Source organism: Mytilus galloprovincialis, chromosome 1, assembly GCF_965363235.1.
Source record: "Mytilus galloprovincialis chromosome 1, xbMytGall1.hap1.1, whole genome shotgun sequence".
Classification (NCBI taxonomy): Eukaryota; Metazoa; Mollusca; class Bivalvia; order Mytilida; family Mytilidae; genus Mytilus; species Mytilus galloprovincialis.
This window is the reverse complement of record NC_134838.1, coordinates 16,604,222-16,624,879: the sequence shown is the minus strand read 5'-3', so window position 1 is coordinate 16,624,879 and position 20,658 is coordinate 16,604,222. Positions and strand designations below refer to the sequence as shown.

The 20,658-nt window shown below is 31.0% G+C and overlaps 1 protein-coding gene across 24 annotated transcripts in view; it reads left to right on the top strand.

The window, feature by feature from the left end:
• Nucleotides 1-20,658, top strand: part of LOC143067376 (uncharacterized) — a 71,014-nt gene that overhangs the window by 20,346 nt on the left and 30,010 nt on the right. For 21 of the 24 annotated variants that reach the window (XM_076240769.1, XM_076240760.1, XM_076240610.1 and 18 more), the window contains 10 exons: nucleotides 704-772; nucleotides 961-1,008; nucleotides 2,043-2,813; nucleotides 3,467-3,529; nucleotides 3,856-4,149; nucleotides 4,686-4,832; nucleotides 5,485-5,919; nucleotides 7,480-7,545; nucleotides 9,796-9,858; nucleotides 11,451-11,755. In XM_076240769.1, coding sequence (XP_076096884.1) covers nucleotides 704-772; nucleotides 961-1,008; nucleotides 2,043-2,813; nucleotides 3,467-3,529; nucleotides 3,856-4,149; nucleotides 4,686-4,832; nucleotides 5,485-5,919; nucleotides 7,480-7,545; nucleotides 9,796-9,858; nucleotides 11,451-11,755 — 2,261 coding nt within the window. The remainder of the gene's footprint in view (nucleotides 1-703; nucleotides 773-960; nucleotides 1,009-2,042; nucleotides 2,814-3,466; nucleotides 3,530-3,855; nucleotides 4,150-4,685; nucleotides 4,833-5,484; nucleotides 5,920-7,479; nucleotides 7,546-9,795; nucleotides 9,859-11,450; nucleotides 11,756-20,658) is intronic. The other 3 variants (XM_076240794.1, XM_076240786.1, XM_076240692.1) reach the window with 2 other exon arrangements.

The following is a 20,658-nucleotide window of genomic DNA, read 5'->3' as shown; positions in this document are numbered from 1 at the left end:
ATTAAAGTATCTTGATTCCTCAGAGTCTTATGTAACTAAAAAAAATAAAAAAGAACTTAGTCTGTCAACCAGCCAATAACTGCAAACCTCCACTTTTGTTCTTTAAACAATCATGCTGGATAGAAAATACATTCATGATATATAATTGGTACAAAATTGTAAACATTGAAAATGTGACTAGGAAACATCCATAAATAAAAAAAATCACCAGAAATAAAAATTGCTATAAAAATCTAGTTACATACATTTAGTTTGCATTTCTGTAAATATAAATAATGCAATTTCCCATAGGAACTCCTTTTATGTCTAAAACTACCACTTTTTCTATGACGTTTCGAAAAAATTATATCCTAGAATTGAAAGCTCATATTCACTATAATTTTTTTCAAAGGTCAAAATAAAGGGCTGCACTGCTTATTTTCAACATTTATATGCCCAAACTTTTAAGATTTTTAACTCCTAACTTCATCATGGTCTCATTCAGAATTCAAGGCTGCCCCAATATAATTTTATTTATACTGGTAACATTGCCAAGTTATGTCTCTATGAGATTAAACATAGAGATCATATCTGGAAACCAGTATGTAAACAAAATAATTTAACTAAATATTATATCTCCCCCTGAAGGAGGTGTGTTTTGGGAAACAGCTGTATTTACCTATAATTTTTCTTTTATTGCATGATATGATAATGTTTATTTCAGAATGAAGGAGAAGCACAACAACAAATACAGCAAAAGAAACAACCATTGTCTCCAAGATCTGATGAGGAGGTATGTAAATTGTAATTCATTCTTTTGTTATAAAAAAAATGAAATATATAAATCAAAACTTACAAATGATATAACTTGGTCAAAACATACATTCACTTGCCAGGGAATATAGAACTGATAAACCAGAAAACTTCAGTTAATGCAGATAACTTTTTGTTCATGACATTTAATACAGATTTTTTTTTCAGACTTCAGAATGGGATAGTGATGTTGAAGACATGCTTGATCCTAAAAAGGTAGGATACAGAACAAGATTTTTATTTTATTAATTTCTAAATGTTCACCTAAGCTGTGGTGGATTTTGCTTTTTCAAGCTGCCAACAGAGGGCAAAATTCTAGTTTTCCATCTAAATACAAATTATACCCTTACCATTATATCAATTGAGAGCAAGTGGTCAGAATTCAATCCACATCCAAAAATGGTCAGCAGGCATTTTAAGAGAGTGTTGATGTTTCAATTTTCAAAAATTTATATATAATAAGCCTTTTAACAAATCTTTTTTATTTTTTCTCATTCGACAATAATGTTTAGATGTTTCATATGTTGACATTTGACTGTTTTTTCAATGTCTTCTTTAATCTTGATATCCTTACTGAAGTATAGGAATTTGCTTCAGATAAATAATACACATTATTTCTGAGCTTTATTTTAGTTCATGTTTTTTCAAATTTAAAGTTGCTTCCAAATGCTAATTGTGTAAAGCTTAGCCATTTCATATGATGGGCTAATTAATACTTGTTTTATTCCTTCAGCTCAGGACTTCAAATTTGCTTTAAAGAGCTAAAGTTCTGTTTGAATTTTCAAGAGAAAGACCTTATTGAAAAGTTCATAAAAAATATCAATGTAAAGTATGGAGGTCAAGGATATTTGTAATTTAAAATCAATAGTTCCCTTGGACTCCCCTTAATTGGAACCCCTGCAGCTTAGAAAACAGAAACCACCTGATTGTAGATTATATAGAAGTTTACCTGTTTATATTTATAGATTCTGCTTATTAGATGCTTATTAATGAAAAATAAAGAGAAAGTAGGCACATTTATACACCTGATTGTAGATTATATAGAAGTTTACCTGTTTATATTTATAGATTCTGCTTATTAGATGCTTATTAATGAAAAATAAAGAGAAAGTAGGCACATTTATTTTTTCTAGTATGCTGCCACATGACTGCTTCTTTTTATTACCAACATTCAATCGATCTGTTTATCACAAATATAAAATTAAGAAAATATTGGAAAACCGTAATATGTTTATGCATTAAATATTCAGAAAAAAGACAAAAATGAAAGTATGGACATCGAACAGGAAAGTCCTAGACATCTTGGAAAGAGATATGAAGTCCATGGGGATGGAAGCGTAAGTGGTATAGGTGATTCACCGATCGTAATACGTGAGACTCAAGATTTAACTGACAATAATATTCCCAAGACTCCTGTTACATTGGAAAAAGAAACCCCTGAAGCTGTGATTGAGGACAGTGAGGAAGAACAGCAGTCAATAGCTAAGCTGAATAAAGAACAGCAGTCACTAGCTCGGCAGAATATGATTGATTCACCTTTTGACAGGACAGATTCATGGGATTCAGATACTGAGGGCGGCATTACAGAGGACGAACAAGTGGATGGTAATAAAATGTTTGAAATAGGTGATGATGGTAGTATTCAGGGAGTAGGTATGTCACCTATTGAATTACACGAGGATGAAGATCAGGAAGTTGACAGTGAGGTTGCTGAAGTATTCAAAGCAGAAGATGATAAAAGTTTGTCTTATAAAGAGGACATAAGCCACTCAGTCAAACAGATTTTACCATCACCTGGAGAAGATGGAGGTGAATGTCAAATGCCACAAGAGTCTGACCTAGGTTTAGATGAAGGTCGAGAATCACAAGGGTTTGACCTTGATGTTGATGATCAAGATTCTTCTAGTAGAAAAGACCAGGGGGGAATGGAAGGACAAAAGCCATCCATTGTAGAAAGACATCAGGCGGTTGAAGAGTTTGTTGAGCAGAGTATCTCACAGAACATAGGAGGCCATTCTGAGGTGTGATATATATCGTCTCTGTTCACACTCCACTCCGTACTTGACACATGTTTATCACTGGGTTCTGGATATTGTCTGTTCACTCTCCACTCCATACAGGACACACGTTTGTCACTGGTTATCTGTTCACACCACACAGTTCTTTACAGTGGTTTCCAATGACATGAAGATATCGTTTTTCTTTTTCTGTAATCACAAGCTCTTTACACTGTCACTGGAAATTCACCCTATTTGTGAACTGTACAAAAGTTGATGTTGTCTTGCATTTCGAAATAATGTATGAATTTTATTATTGTTTACTTTATTTCTATGCACTTATATTCTGTATATAATTCACCATTCTAGTTTCTGCGCACAGGTAATCAACACTCATTAGATCTTCTTTGCAGCTACTGCTCACGGATTCATACACTGGAATTTTTTTTTATGATAAGCAGGTTTTACTTGTTTAACAAAAAATGTTGAGTAGTAAATATTTAAATAACTTAATGTATTTATCCAATGAATTGCATTAATTTTTTATTCCAATGATAATCGTGATAAACATTTTAAGTATTCTGATCTAAATGTTTTGTTGATTTGGTCTTACCAAATATATTTTAGGACATAGCATTATATACAGTTTCAATTTAATTTAAATTTTCTAATTACAGTCAGGAGGTAGTAATTGGGATTCTTCTAATGATGCTGCCACACCAAGAGGGCCTCCTTCCAGGGTTAGTATCTTAAATTTCTCAAGTTATATCAGTTAATTGAATTAGGAAGTTAATATTTTGAGGCTTCTGATAAAAAATATATCTGTTGTTAAGCTATTGGCAATAAGGGATTGATATATTCTAAAGAAACTGTGAATGCTGAGAACAGCACTAAGATATTTAAAATGGTTTAGTGTGTTTGTACAAAAATCGATTGATTGATTAATGAATTGATTAAAAGAATATTTGTAAATGTTGTTATCAACAATTGAATATGTTTATCGATATTTGTTGGAAATAAGGGATTTCTGTCACTCATTTCAAAAGATTTTTGTTTCCTATTTTAGTTGACAACTTCAGCAATAGTGGTAGGTATAGATGAAGATGAAGATGATGATGACTTTGATGAGGAGGCAGAGGTACCAGAACAGGTACCAGTTCAACAGGAAGTTATAGAAAAACAACAACAGGAAGTCATTGAACAGACTGTAGATGCATTGAACCATACTGGAGGTTCTCATATCAGTTATGTAACAACTGAAAGTCATTCATCCAAAAATACTGTAATACAAGCTACAAAAGATCAGGATCAGGATCAACCAGAGGATGTCGACGATGAAGATTCAGAATGGGATTCAGATGTAAGATTTATATTAAATAGCATTTTAGAAGCATCAAAGAACACTATGAATGTTATTTGTTGTTTTAAACAATATTACTGGATTATCGTCTTCTAAAAATATCCTGCAGACCTCTTTTGAAAACTGATGCTCTATAAAATTAAATCATGTTAAAAAGAGTTATAAATATTTAAACACAGAGATGTATCAATATTTTGCACAAAAACAGCTTTTTGGAAATAGGTTTTTGTTGTTACGGTCTAAAACGAAGTTAAATTGTTGGACAGTGCTACATGTTTTGTTGTTACGGTCTAAAACAAAGTTAAATTGTTGGACAGTGCTACATGTGTGTGCAGATCTTTTTATGTGTTTTCAAAGTTTGAATGAAAAAGAGATATATAGATAAAACTGCCTTTAACTTATTTTGTTGAAAAGTTATATGCATTGGTTGTGTACATGTGTAAGGATATCTCAAAGTACATTGTTTCATACTGTTACAATTGACTTAGTTTAAAATAATAAGGCTACTGTTTTTAACAATATTATTTTTATTTTAGGAAGATATAGATTGTGTGGATAATGTCAGTCCACCTATTGGTGTTTCTCCTATTGTTAGGGGCTCTGAGTTCTCTGTAGAAGAAGAAGAGGATGAAGACGATGAAGAATCTGTCAGTGAATGGGAGTTAGAAAGATTAAGAGAAAAGGTGAATTTGCTGAAGATTTTTTTTGTACTGACTTCTAATATAATACAACACAAGGTAACATGCATGATAACTACAGACTTTTAAACAGATACTAGCTATAATTTTATTCAAAGCATGTTCTGTGTAATGTTTGACTAAATTATACTTTTATGTGTTTTTTCCAATGAATTTAGCTTTGCAAGACCTTTAACTTAATCCAAAACATTTATTTTGTGATACAATTTCATTGCAATGATAGAATTAAAGGTGCTTTCTTTATATTGTTCCCTGTTGCAAGGCAGAGCCAGGTTTTGTGGTTCGCCCAACAAGGAAATGTGATTGTATGAAATCAGTACATTCTTCAGTTAAAGTATTGGTCTATGGTAGTATTCAAGTCATGGTCACATCAGCTTAAAACTCATGTTTAATAAAATGTGCTTCTTTGAAATTATATGCTAAAATTACGGTTTTGACAATGATTTTTCAGTTCATCAAAAACCGGAAATATTATAGTGCGAACTGGATGGACACTTGAATGTAAGAAACTTTCTAAACATAGAGTTTAACTGCAAACATTTCTCTTAGAGAGATCTCCCTCTGAGGTTTGAAAAATTGAAAGCTGTTTAACTGTAATGTTCATATTTGTTATTAAAATGTTCATGCATATTCATAGGAGCGTAAACAGAAGCTAGAAGAAGAGGCAGAAAGAAGGAGAGAAGAAGAATTAGAAAGACAAAGGGAGGCAGAAAGATTGGTTGAGCAGGAAGAATGGGAGGAACTTCAGCGACTAGAACAGCTTAGGAGAAAAGAAGAAGAGGAAGCATTGAAACAGAAGTTAGAAGAAGAGGAGGCTTTGAAAAGACAAAAGGAGGAGGATGCTCAGAGGCAAAGAATGGAGGAAGAGGCTCAGAGGCAGCATCTAGAAGAAGCTCACAGGCAACAATTAGAACAAGAGGCTCACAGGCAACAATTAGAACAAGAGGCTCATAGGAAACAATTAGAACAAGAGGCTCATAGGCAACAATTGGAAGAGGCTCATAGGCAACAATTGGAAGAAGAGGCCCAAAGGCAGGAGGAAGAAAAACAGAAGAAAGAACAAATTCTGAAGGTAATTTTAATATTTATCTGATCTTTTCTGCTGTTGGCCAAGCTTTTGTATATTAGTCCAAGAGAGATTAATCAATAACTTATTTTTAGCTCACCTGGCCTGTCGTTAACTTTTACAAAAATCTTCTCCTCTGAAACTACTGGGCCAAATTAAACCAAACTTGGCCACAATCATCATTGGGGTATCTAGTTTAAAAAATGTGTGTCGTGACCCCGTCAACCAACCAATATGGCCGCCATGGCTAAAAATAGAACATAGGGGTAAAATGCAGTTTTTGGCTTATAACTCAAAAACCAAAGCATTTAGAGCAAATCTGACATGGGGTAAAATTGTTTATCAGGTCAAGATCTATCTGCCATGAGAAATTTTCAGATGAATCAGACAACCCGTTGTTGGGTTGCTGCCCCTGAATATGTAATTTTAAGGAAATTTTGCTGTTTTTGGTTATTATCTTGAATATTGTTATAGATAAAGATAAACTGTAAACAGCAATAATGTTCAGCAAAGTAAGATTTACAAATAAGTCAACATGACCGAAATGGTCAATTGACCTCTTTAGGAGTTATTGCCCTTTATAGTAAATTTTTAACCATTTTTCGTAAATCTTAGTAATCTATTACAAAAATGTTCTCCTCTGAAACTACATGGCCAAATTAATCCAAACTTGGCCACAATCATCTTTGGGGCATCTAGTTAAAAAAAATGTGTGGCGTGACCTGGCCAACCAACCAAGATGGCCGCCATGGCTAAAAATAGAACATAGGGGTGAAATGTAGATTTTGGCTTATAACTCTGAAACCAAAGCATTTAGAGCAAATCTGACATGGGGTAAAATTGTTCATCAAGTGAAAATCTATCAGCCCTGAAACTTTCAAATGAATAGGACAACCGGTTATTGGGTTGCTGCCCCAAAATAAGTAATTTGAAGGAAATTTTGCAGATTTTGGTTATTATCTTGAATATTATTATAGATAGAGATAAACTGTAAACAGCAATAATGTACAGCAAAGTAAGAACTAAAAATAAGTCAGTATGACCAAAATAGTCAATTGACCCCCTAAGGAGTTATTGCCCTTCATAGTCAATTTTTAACAATTTTCTTAAAATTTGAAGATTTTCAATAACATTTTCCACAGAAAGTACTGTTATAGATAGAGATAATTGTAAGCAGCAAGAATGTTTAGTAAAGTAAGATCTACAAACACATCACCATCACCAAAACACAATTTTGTCATGAATCCATCTGTGTCCATTGTTTAATATTCACATAGACCAAGGTGAGCGACATAGGCTCTTTAGAGCCTCTAGTTTTTTAAATTTGTTTGTTATCTTCAAACAGTTTTATAAACTTAAAATTCGTTGATTGTGCAGATAAAATACTGAACATTGACATGAGACTACAAGTTTTATTTTTTCACAAATTTTTCCATAAAAGTACCAGATGTTGAACTTTATTCACTTTTAGGTATTTTCCAATTTGGGTACTAGTTAGGGATGACATCAAAAGTTCAATGTAGGATAAAAAACTTAATTCACATAGTTTTTTCACATTATTTTTAGAATGGCAGTGACAAATTAACAAAGAAAAATTCATTTAAAGATGAAGAAAATTCCTCACCAAGAAGGGTAAGAATGCAAATCTTAAAATTCATTAGTTGTTTAAGGTGGTACCCAACACTTTCACTAAAATTAATTTGGCTCGTTTAATTTTCATAAAATTTTGACAAAGTATTTACTTTGACCCTTTAACCAAAATATATATATTTCAAAAATTTTGAACCAACCATTTTATCAGCAAAATTACACTGGTTATATAGCAGATTGACAAACACCTATTTTGATCATTGAGAAGCTTAATATTCCCTTTACAACTCAACGTTATTAAAACGTTTGGCTGATTTTACAGAGTTATCTCCCTGTAGTGTTAGGTACCACCTTAAAGTGGTTACTTTGCATTTCTTCAGTTTGGTATTGGGTGAATGCACTTAGAGGTTGCAAATTGCAATTAACCCCTTTCATTTTCAGTACTTTGGTGCTTCTTAGTTAAAAGACTGCTAATTTTTAAAAGGACATACATTGTAATTACTATCTTCATATCTTAATGAAACACTTTGAATATGAAATATATTTTAAATTTGGTTTCATTTCTTTCTAAATTTTATGAATGGATGGGGGGGGGGGGGGGGGAGTAAATTAAAAAAAATATTACCACTTTCTGTCCGCTTTTGTGCGGTAACAGCTGTTGACGTAGTTTATTAGATATGAATGATGAATGTCAATATTTTAAAAGGATGTTTAAGAGAATTGTGTTCATTCCATACCATCTTAGAAGAAAAAAAGTATAAAAATAGTGAAATTTAATATAATCTCTATTTGGTTGTTTGGAAACATTATATGGATTTTTTTAAATTAAATTTTCCATTTAGAAAATAATAAATCGCAACTTAAAATAGGGGGCAATGGCTTTTAAATCTATTCATTTTTAAATATGCAAAGTTGTGTTGTTCTTGTCTACAGGAGGCATAAAACTATATTTATGCTATGCTGTGGACGGTGGCATGAAGATGTCAAGAACATTTAGATTAATCGTTGTCTTTTCACATCTGTAAAGATTGCCAAGTTCTGTTTGATTTATGAAGATGTGCTTTTTGATTGAGTTTTTTTTTCTGTTAGCTCACAGTCCTACCTATTAATACCTACCTACATTGTACATATATGTATTTTATTATCAGGAAAATGAAGTGGTAAGAATCTATCTTTTAGTCTTGTTTTGCTACTTAATGCTTTAATAAGTTGTAGTTTGTGAGTTTATCTGATTTTGTTTAATGAAGATCTTTAATATGAAAGGAAAAAACTTTTCATAATTATGGAATCTTTATTAATTCTTTATTTGATTATTCCAAATAATTCTAAATGTTTATGAAATTATCTCTAAATATATTGTCTCTCTTTAGACCAAATAAAAACTATATTGCTTCTCAGGTTTTTCCTTGTTCTACTCAAAACTTGCTTCATAGGCCTTTTTATTGTAATTTTGAATAAAAGTCAGAGAATTTATAATTTGTTTATATGATATCAGATATGTATACTGATAATTTTTGGTGGAAAATATTAAGTACAATCCTGCCTTATCCGGAAGACCTGAAAAGCTTAGGATTTATTTTGTATGACATTTTTATTTTAAGTTTGCATGTTAAACTTATATCTAAATACCAATATCTTTGGTATTAAAGATGTTATAAATAATTATGTTTTCGTATTTTCTAACTTGTATATTACTTTTTTTGCTAAATGTTAAAACTAAAACTTAGTTTAATTGATCACAGAGATTTAGTTATGTTTCCATGTGATTAATTTTAATATAATCTTAAAAATTTAACAACAAATTTCTGCCTTATCACAATTTTAAATATTGATAAAAACTGTTACATCACTACCATAATTGCATGAAATATTAATCAATGGTGAAAAAGTAGAGTTTAGACAACAATTTTACTCAAGTAAGACAAAGAGAAAATGAAAATTTGTTAAGATAATTTCAATAACCTGAACACAATCATTAGAACTGTAACTTACATTGTCCTTAGATTTGCAAATTGTCAATTATATCATGAGGACCATAGGAGCTATGGTTCTGTGGCTAAATCTCTAGCTACTATATTTCAAAAAGTTAACTGGAAATATAAGGAACAGCATAAGAAAGGGTCACCTTCCAAAGATAATCAAAAGGGATTAATAAAGATGTGTTCAGGATATTGATAGTTAGCCTTGTTGTAAAATGCTTATAACAATGTTAGGTTTACTGCTAATGAGTTCCTAGTAATATAGATTTACAAAACAAGATGATCAGTAATTAGTACACTTATGTTAACACAGTTTGAAATGAGGCGAGTAAACCTCCTCAGTGTGACCGACTTTCTAAAGTCCAGCAAGTCTGAGGTATTACATGTGTGACCTATACAGCTTCTAGTTGAGTCATGTGACTTTTTTTCAGGACATATTTCTTTCTGGTTCATTCATATGAAAAATCTGTGTGAAAATTTTTCGGCAAATTTTGATTTACAGTTACATCTTTTTGAAAGTCATTCTAAGGTCAAACTAATCTAAGTAGTTATTATTCTGACATGAAGTCAAACAACAGGTTTTACACTGAATTAAAGGAAAAGCTTACTTTCACAGAAATTGTTATTTTACCTAAAAAAGTTTCAAAGAATGGTCAGGTTTCAATTATATTCAACAGATTAGATTTGATAAACTATGAAAAGAGATGCTGGAAGATCTTTGTTTTTATACTAAAGACTAAAACTTTTAAATCTTGCATGTCCTGAAAAACTGTCCTACAAATATCTGCTATACTATATATAAATTATACATGTCATAAATATATCTAATCTCTATATTTCTACACGTATACATATGTGCTCTGTGAACAAAACTAAGATCAGAATGGTAGTTAATTGTGAAATCAGGAAACTCCAAAATGACGTAATTGTTATTGAGACTTCTCATAGAACATGGTCTCGTATTCCCTATCAGTACATTATATGGTGGATTTATTCAAGGCAAAATGTCTGCCTCTATCAAACATACCCTGTTAAACCAATGACGGTACAAATCCCTCCTTCATCGAGATTTTTTTCTGAAGAAATGAAGTCCTTTTGAAAATGATTTATAAGCTATTTTTATCATTTACACAATTGAGGAGCTTTTTAAAACTTTTGAAACAAGTTATCTGGCTCAGTGTGTAAATTTATGCCAGAAAGATATCTTTATAATAGCTGCTTTAGTATATACACTCTAGAATACTTTCACTTTTGTAATCAATGTATATAAATTGCATTTCATAAAATGCTTACCAGTATACATATTCTTTTAAAAAAGAATGGTTTTTTTTCTCGCCAAATTGCAGAAAAGCTGATACATGTACAGAGAAAATTTGTTGACTGGTTAAATTCCTCATAAACATGTTAAACTCTTTTTAGCCTGTTGTATAAGTTGAAGATTTTGTATTCAATCCACTATAAATGCATATTTTTTTTTCTAGTAGGTACTGCTTTATCGTGCATAATAGGTAAATTGAGAATAAAAGTCACAATGAATGTATGTTAACAGTCTAGATTTCGAATGATCAAGACGTTTTCTATAATTATAGTTTTTAAAAAGTTTATTTACTTTGTTTGTAATTGTAAACTTGATTTTTTTTTAATTATTGATTCTTTTGACTGGAAATAAAGTTAATATAGTAGAATATTGATTTTGATATTGAGGTTCTGAGATGGTAAGATATTCAATATATTTTAATTCTTATATTTTTAACTTACAAATGTGTAGAATTTGATCTATATTCCTTCAAAGAAGAATTCCTGTTTTGGACAGTAATCTTTGGCTCTTCACATAAACTCATAATAAGTTTCCAAGATTTAATACATTTGTAATAGTTTTTCTAGTTTTCAAACCTATTTGGATGTAAGTTTGAATGTGGAAGACACTTTAGATAATGTTTGGCTTTATCTTTATGATTTTTTCTCCAGATATACAAAGCTAATGTTACTTTAAATAAAACTCAGCAGAAAGAAGGAACCAATGCCAAACCTGTTGTTGAAGAATCATTAGAAAAGACGGACGATTTAATGTCATTTACTGCTCCAGTCTCTGCCCCTGTCGTCAAGGAGACTGCATCAGCTGTTCAGTCATCTTATTCAGCTCCCCCCATAGTAGAGGAGACCATACAGAAAGAGGACAAATCAAGGTCATACACTCAGATGAAGGGACAGGTGGAGGAGGGCGTTACTTCTTTCTCCTCAAGGCAACCAGTAAAGACAACTAACACAAAACGGTAAGTTTTCTTCATTAACTTACATTTTTGAACTTTAGAGCCAAACCAGCAATTATTAATGGGTCATTTAATATTTTTGGCTCATTTAATGCTTAAATTTTAATGCCCCCACCTTGGATAGTTGAGGAGCATTATTTTTTTTTCTGTCCTTTCATTTGTTCCCTATCACATCTAAGATTTTCAAAGTACCAAATAATGTGTTAAAGTATAGCCATAGTTGCCTAGAAAGAAGATTGGTTAATTTAATATTACATAAGTTGTGCATGGTGTACGAATCTATCTGTTCTAAAGATAGGTTTGACTAAATTTGTAGTAATGGACAAAGGAAGATAACTCATATTCAAAATATTTCCTAAATGTGTTCAATTTTCAATACAAGACAATTTGGCAAAATGGAAGCAATCTTCAAACTTCATTAGTCATAAGCACTTTGATTATATATTGGAGTAAGAAATTTGATATTATCTAAACCTTGGTGTATGAATAAATGATTTATTGAAGATTGAAGTTTGTTTTAATAACACATAATAAATGTTCATGGAGTGTAGAAGGATACTATTCATGCAACATCTTGTGTCCTCAGAAAGACTGTGTTGTTAATAACCCTATGTTATGGTCATTTAATAGACTTAATAATGCTAAAATTACCCTAAAATTACACAAAAATTATGTCAGATATTTGAAGGTGATTACATTAATTACTAAATCAATACTCAATAGGTAATTTTTAGTAGATACACAGAATACCTTTTACAGGTAAAAATAATACCTTCACAGGTGGTTTACTCATCAATTCATTAATTATTGACTGACGATGTTATACATTTGAAATAGAATCATTGTGCCAAATAGATATCTGTAAGAAAAGGCTACCTTTTTATAAAAGAGTTAGAATGAAATAGAATTTACATGGATTATAACAAATATGTGTGATTTAATGGTTTATCTGGTAGGTTCTCAGTGTTGTATACATTTAGGGTTAATGTGTGTCCCAATTAATTTAAAAAGGGATTTTTGTTGAAAAATTAATATAGAGTTCTGCAAGTTCTCCAGCTACATTTAAGTTTTTTTTTTTATTTCTAATTCAAAAGAAGCACAACTATTACAGTTTTAAACAACAGCTTCATTACTCAACAACTTCCTGTTAACGATCAAGTATTTGGAAGGGGTATCATCAGTGAGCAGTAGCTTGCAGTTTCACTTGTTCTTTCTAACTATTTCTCAGTGAACAATCAGAATGCTATATTTTATTTATCATATAGTATGAGTCTTTATTCATCACCTGTTCAAATAAGAAATCTTTTTTTTGTTTTGTATCCTCTAAACAAACTTTCATGAAGATTTAATTACCTTTGTTCATCCCTCTATCTGTTCAATTTCAATTTTTCCTTTTTTTTTTATTCCTAAAAACATGTAGTACCTAAAAACATGTAGTATCAATGACCCAGGCTCTAACATGCATATACAGGGCCAAAAACTTGTCTGTCTTTTTCATTTCTTTGAGTTTTCATTTGACAACTTTATTATGATGTTTCTTACATGATACTAACAGTTGAGTTTTCTTTGGAATTCAAGCTGAATTTAATTATAAATTTAAAAGTAGAGAGGAACCCATGAAGTTCAGTTGTATCTAGAGATATATTTTGTACAATTCATAGTTAACTGAAGTGTTATCATTTAAAATCAATCAAAACAAGTTCAAGTACAGACCTATCAAAGCCTGTCATATTAATATTTAATAATATCAATATTGTCTACTTGATAAGATGTTGATGGGTTTATCTTTTTTGACCATCTTAAACAGACTTTTGATCCGAAATTGATTGTGAAAACAGGAAAAAGTTTAATTAAATTTATAGTTCTAACAGGTAGAAATAAAAATCCTGGTCTCCTTTTAATAAAGAGATTATTATTTTGTCAGAAAAAATTATTGAAGTGATTTTTCATGTCTTTCATCCAAAAGTCATTAAAGATAACAAACACAGTTTAAATATTGTCATAAGACACATAGATATAACGTATTATCTTCTGCTTAATTTGTATGTGAATATTAAAAAAGGTTATTGTTTGGAATAGGTCTTCAATATTAGTATCTTCAATGGGATCAGCTTAAAGTTTTCTATTTAAAATTTGTTATTTAAAGAACAAAATTTCACTGTCTTTAATGATGGTATCTTGAGATGAAAAAGGGCGTTTAACTGTCTTGTTGAGTAAATATATATTTTCCTTTTCGGTTGAACTTATATTGTAATTAGAATTTCTGATTTATTTGTCTACTTTGAGAAAGTAACAAACTAGATAAATCTTCACCGAAAATGCTGTTCCATCCAACTAATCTGAAAAATATCCTGTGGAATGGCAAATATCGGTCGGTCACTGGTCCCGCAAACAAAAATGTCTAATCCTATATTCATATAGCAAGTTTTAATATTTTTTGTCTTTTATTTTAATTATACTTTTAAATATTGTATACACTAGATTTTTTAGTTAATTTTCACCATAAATACAATAAATCATTTACAAAGTCTTTTAAAACATTACAATTTAGTGTGTAATTTTGCTGAACATGCCTTTGAGCATGCTCTAAATACCTGATAGGTCAGAGGAGTCCCTGCAGTTTGTCTGACCTGAATTTCATGAAGTCTTTTAAGGGTGTGACAAAAATTGAAAAAACTTTGTGTTTCAATGTTAAAAACTTTACTTATCTTTCATTGTTTAATGTAGGGAACAAATTAAATTGATCTAAAAGCTTAAAAGCATATTTAAATTGGAACATTTTCTGTTTCTTTCAAATTTCAATATCATTAAAAACAACTGTTCCAAAAATTTAAAAGGTATAAGGATAAATAAAGTTTTAGGGTTGAGTTATTGATCTCTAGATTTAGATTATTTTTAATAAATCCATTGTATTTGAGGACTGTATACTACTAATCTAGTATGAGACAACTGTAAAACTCATTGTAAACTAATTGTTTTTATTTGGAACAAACAATGTTCATGTGCAGCCGTGTACATGTATAGTTTAATTAAATTGATTTAAATTATTTCATGTTGAGTTTTTAACCACAGATATAAAGATAAAAAAAATCTATTTTAAAATCAAATCTGTATTATTGCTTCCAGTTATTTTTTCCATGGTGTCACGGGTGCAATGGGGTAACTTATAGATTTACTTTTTGTTTATTTCTCTTCATTGGAGTGAAAGCTCTCCATGCATGGGACTATTGACAGATGATTTTAATCAGAGTTTGTAATGAATGGTTTTACAGTCGGAACAATGCATGGCCATATTTGATTCTTCATAGCTTAATGTTTTAATCACTGTATAACATATATGACGCATATTTTATCCTGTTGTAATACTTACTTGATCTTTTGGATTAATTATAACCTTGTGTCAAATTAGGATTAAGAAAGTAAATGTTAAATGGGGTAACATTTTGCTTATATGCATAATCTTTGTGGAGTGTAAATTCTTCTGGAAAAAGGTATAACTATGTGTGTGCTTTTTTCTTAATAATGGCTTTTTATACTTTTTAGTTTTTATATTTTTAACTTCTATCAGATTTGTTTTATGTTAAATTGTAACTGTGCATGGTTGTTGATAATTTAATCAAGCGTTGTGCTTCAAGATTGTTCCATTTAGTCTTTCACAGTTTATTCTTTTCCTAATCATAATCATCAAATCTTGTGTGTACATTATCTCCTAGATAAAACAGATTGCATGTAAAAGTAGGTCACTGTGATATGCATAAAAAAGTTTGACTATCAGTATTTGAATACTGTAAATCCAGAAATTATTGTGAAGTTTTTATTATTGCGAAAAATGTGCAGGGTAATAATCGCAATAATTTAAACTTGCACTTTTGACAGTATTATATGAATAAAACAGGATTTTTCTCAAAATCGCAAAAATAAAAATCACAGTTCAGTCCAAAATGACAAAATCGTAATAAAAAATACTTATACACACCATAATTTCTGAATTAACAGTATAAACTGAATGATTTACTGACAGATACTTGAAAAATTGAATCCAATGTTATTAGACTCTTAAGATATTCTGTAGATTGATATATTTTTGTTGGTACCGATGTTCATGGATCAAGGAAAACATGTATAGCATTGGTACTAGACTATGGCATTTCATCTTGAGGTGAATATGTGGATGTTTATATGGTAACACATTTTCAGTGTTCCTCCAAGTGTGGAAGTATGTAATACCATATAGCGGGTCATTTTCGCGGGTTGTAAATTTTCGCATATTTTGTATACCTTATTCAATGAATATCGAGAAATTTTACACCCACGAAAGTAACCCGCTATACAGTATTTCCATGCTCCAAGCCATCAGTATCCAGCTGATTATTGATGTTATACATTATCATGCTCCATGCCATCAGTATCCAGCTGGTTATTGATGTTATACATTATCATGCTCTAAGCCATCAGTATCCTGCTGATTATTGATGTTATACATTATCATGCTCCAAGCCATCAGTATCCTGCTGGTTATTGATGTTATACATTATCATGCTCCAAGCCATCAGTATCCAGCTGATTATTGATGTTATACATTATCATGCTCCAAGCCATCAGTATCCTGCTGAATATAGATGTTATACATTATCATGCTCCAAGCCATCAGTATCCTGCTGAATATTGATGTTATACATTATCATGCTCCAAGCCATCAGTATCCTGCTGGTTATTGATGTTATACAGTATTTCCATGCTCCAAGCCATCAGTATCCAGCTGATTATTGATGTTATACAGTATTTCCATGCTCCAAGCCATCAGTATCCTGCTGGTTATTGATGTTATACATTATCATGCTCCAAGCCATCAGTATCCAGCTGATTATTGATGTTATACATTATCATGCTCCAAGCCATCAGTATCCAGCTGGTTATTGATGTTATACATTATCATGCTCCAAGCCATCAGTATCCAGCTGGTTATTGATGTTATACATTATCATGCTCCAAGCCATCAGTATCCAGCTGGTTATTGATGTTATACATTATCATGCTCCAAGCCATCAGTATCCTGCTGGTTATTGATGTTATACATTATCATGCTCCAAGCCATCAGTATCCAGCTGGTTATTGATGTTATACATTATCATGCTCCAAGCCATCAGTATCCAGCTGGTTATTGATGTTATACATTATCATGCTCCAAGCCATCAGTATCCAGCTGATTATTGATGTTATACATTATCATGCTCCAAGCCATCAGTATCCAGCTGATTATTGATGTTATACATTATCTGCTCCAAGCCATCAGAATCCAGCTGGTTATTGATGTTATACATTATCATGCTCCAAGCCATCAGTATCCAGCTGGTTATTGATGTTATACATTATCATGCTCAAAGCCATCAGTATCCAGCTGGTTATTGATGTTATACATTATCATGCTCCAAGCCATCAGTATCCTGCTGGTTATTGATGTTATACATTATCATGCTCCAAGCCATCAGTATCCAGCTGATTATTGATGTTATACATTATCATGCTCCAAGCCATCAGTATCCAGCTGGTTATTGATGTTATACAGTATTTCCATGCTCCAAGCCATCAGTATCCAGCTGATTATTGATGTTATACATTATCATGCTCCAAGCCATCAGTATCCAGCTGGTTATTGATGTTATACATTATCATGCTCCAAGCCATCAGTATCCTGCTGGTTATTGATGTTATACATTATCATACTCCAAGCCATCAGTATCCAGCTGGTTATTGATGTTATACATTATCATGCTCCAAGCCATCAGTATCCAGCTGGTTATTGATGTTATACATTATCATGCTCCAAGCCATCAGTATCCAGCTGATTATTGATGTTATACATTATCATGCTCCAAGCCATCAGTATCCAGCTGATTATTGATGTTATACATTATCATGCTCCAAGCCATCAGTATCCAGCTGATTATTGATGTTATACATTATCTGCTCCAAGCCATCAGTATCCAGCTGATTATTGATGTTATACATTATCATGCTCCAAGCCATCAGTATCCAGCTGGTTATTGATGTTATACATTATCATGCTCCAAGCCATCAGTATCCAGCTGGTTATTGATGTTATACAGTATTTCCATGCTCCAAGCCATCAGTATCCAGCTGATTATTGATGTTATACATTATCATGCTCCAAGCCATCAGTATCCAGCTGGTTATTGATGTTATACATTATCATGCTCCAAGCCATCAGTATCCTGCTGGTTATTGATGTTATACAGTATTTCCATGCTCCAAGCCATCAGTATCCAGCTGATTATAGATGTTATACATTATCATGCTCCAAGCCATCAGTATCCAGCTGGTTATTGATGTTATACATTATCAATAATTATAGCAGATTTAATGGCTACATAGAAAAATATTTTTAATGTAAAATTTAAATATGTTTATTGCAAACAAATAAAATATTGTCAAGGACTTTTCTATAAAAACATTTATCTTTAGTATAAAATTTATCTACTCTTTATTTTTTAAATGATTCTTTATACAAGTCAAACTATGGCTTCTTGACATGGCACATAAAACCGAATTAACCCCCAGTGTTTCTAATATTCCAAATAAGATTTAAGGTTTTACATCTTTTCAATTATGTTAGCTTTTATATTACAAACATTGAAACATTCTATAGTTAAAGGTGAGAGTGTTGACTTTAACAAAAATCCTTTATTTACTATGTCCTTGTTAGCCACTGATTATTTGTGTGTGGTTTTCACTTTTAAACTGTTACAATTATTCAATATTTGGGTTTAAGATTTACCCCTCGATTGTTGATAATCAACACACATTAATTGGTTCTCTATAGAGGTATAGAAATGAACAAATAATTCCATATTAAATAGTGTGCTGATATCTTACTTCTATAGGTTAAGTCAGTGATGTTCTAAGTCGGGAGGAACCTGTTGATGTGGTTCATAAGTGTTTCTCATTTTTCATTTTTTATAAAGATTAGATTGTTGGTTTTCCTATTTGAATTGTTTTACACTAGCTTGCTGTTTAGTGTACTCATCTCCTAGTATTTAAAAAAGAATCAAATATGATTACTGGCCTTACATTATTGCTTTATCCTGAGGTCAAAAATTCAAAACTTTCAAATTTAAACTTGTGTCTCTTAAAAATTAACTTCTTTGTTACATTTAGCAACATTGAAATATTATTAGAACTTAATTGAAATGTTTCATATAAAAGGGCACTTATCCTTCCTTTTACATTATGCTAAGAACATATTTTCAAACATATTCCTATTTTCAATAATTTCCGCTAGTTATATTTTACCTATAAAATCATTGTAGCCTGCTACCTGTGCTACCTGTTTTATAATTGATAAATAGAACATTTTGATGTTCAAGAGGTGATTATCATTTGGTTGGATATAAATATTTGGTCAGACTAAAAGCTTTTTGTCATAGACTTCAAAGTGGAAATAAGTCATTGAAAATAAAATTAATTGCAAAAACAACAAAAGGAGTTACTCCCTCCTGTTTAATGCAAACTATTATTTTGATTAACGATTAAAAAAGCCGTAAAAACTGTGGAATAACAGTTTGTAAATACCTGAAAGAATGAATGAGAATTACTAGGCCAGTTAATTAGAAAGATAATGAAATAATACAATTACATTTTTGTCAATGACAGTTTGTAATGTAAAGTTTCAGAATTAAAACAAAACTTTTATCATGATATTTCTTTGCCTGGTATCTTGCTTTAAAAAGATAAATAGCACATTTCGAGTTTCAAGAGGCAATTATCATTTGATCAGGCTAAAAGCTGTTGTCACAGACTTCAAATTGGAAATAATTCATTGAAAATAAAATTAATTGCAACAACAGAAGGATTTACTTCCCCCTGTTTAATGCAAACTATTAGCTTATTATTTTGATTAGAGATTAATAGTTGAAAAAACTGTGATATAACAGTTTGTCAATACTAGGAAAATGAATGGGAATTAGTAGGCCAGTTAATTAGAAAGGTGATGAAAAATTACAATAACAGTTTTGTCAATGACAGTTTGTTACAGGAATTTTCACAAATAAAACAAAACTTTATTATATTAATTTCTAAAGAAAAGCAGCTTAAGATGTTTGAATTGACTAAAGGCCTTCCAATCTGTTGACAGTAAATTGTTGTATAAATTAGCGTCTATTTCATGATAGGGACAAATTTCATGTTGACATTGTTGGAGATTTAAATCCACATTTTTTAACGGGGAAACATGGATTGAATTAAAACATATAATCTTCCGTTATCACCACCACTGAGAGGACAAAGTTTTAATGACGGTCCTCATTTTTCAATTCAGATTTGTTTATTGAGATGTGAAATATATTACAATATAACCAAAATGTAACGAAGTTGAATACGTTGGCATAATAATCAAGAAAAGAATTTTTAAAAGGATACTGTATTGATGGGTGGCAGAAATATATTTGAGTAGAGTGAGGATTGGAAATAATCAACTGTACCATTGAAATAGGAGTTTTTCCAAAACATTTCCATTTTTGCGCAATTGTCGGTTACATTTTAGTTAGCAATTAGATGTTTTTTGTGACTATTGAAAATTGATGGAGTATAAAATAGCCTTTTAGATTTTAAATTACAATTTGAAGTTGTAATATTCTCCAAAAAAAGGCATTAGTTTGAGTAGTTATAAAATAGTGGACTTGATAAATAACTTTATGTCCAATATGGATAACGGTCTTACTTATTCCACTGATGATGTGAAGTGTATGGAATTATTACATCGTTATCTCAGGTAGATATAGTTACCATAAATAAATATCTCACAAGAAAAAAAAATGTTATGGGCTAACCTCTCTTTTCTGAATTTCTTGAAAGTTTATTATAGTCTTGAAAAAAAGTTAAACAAAGAT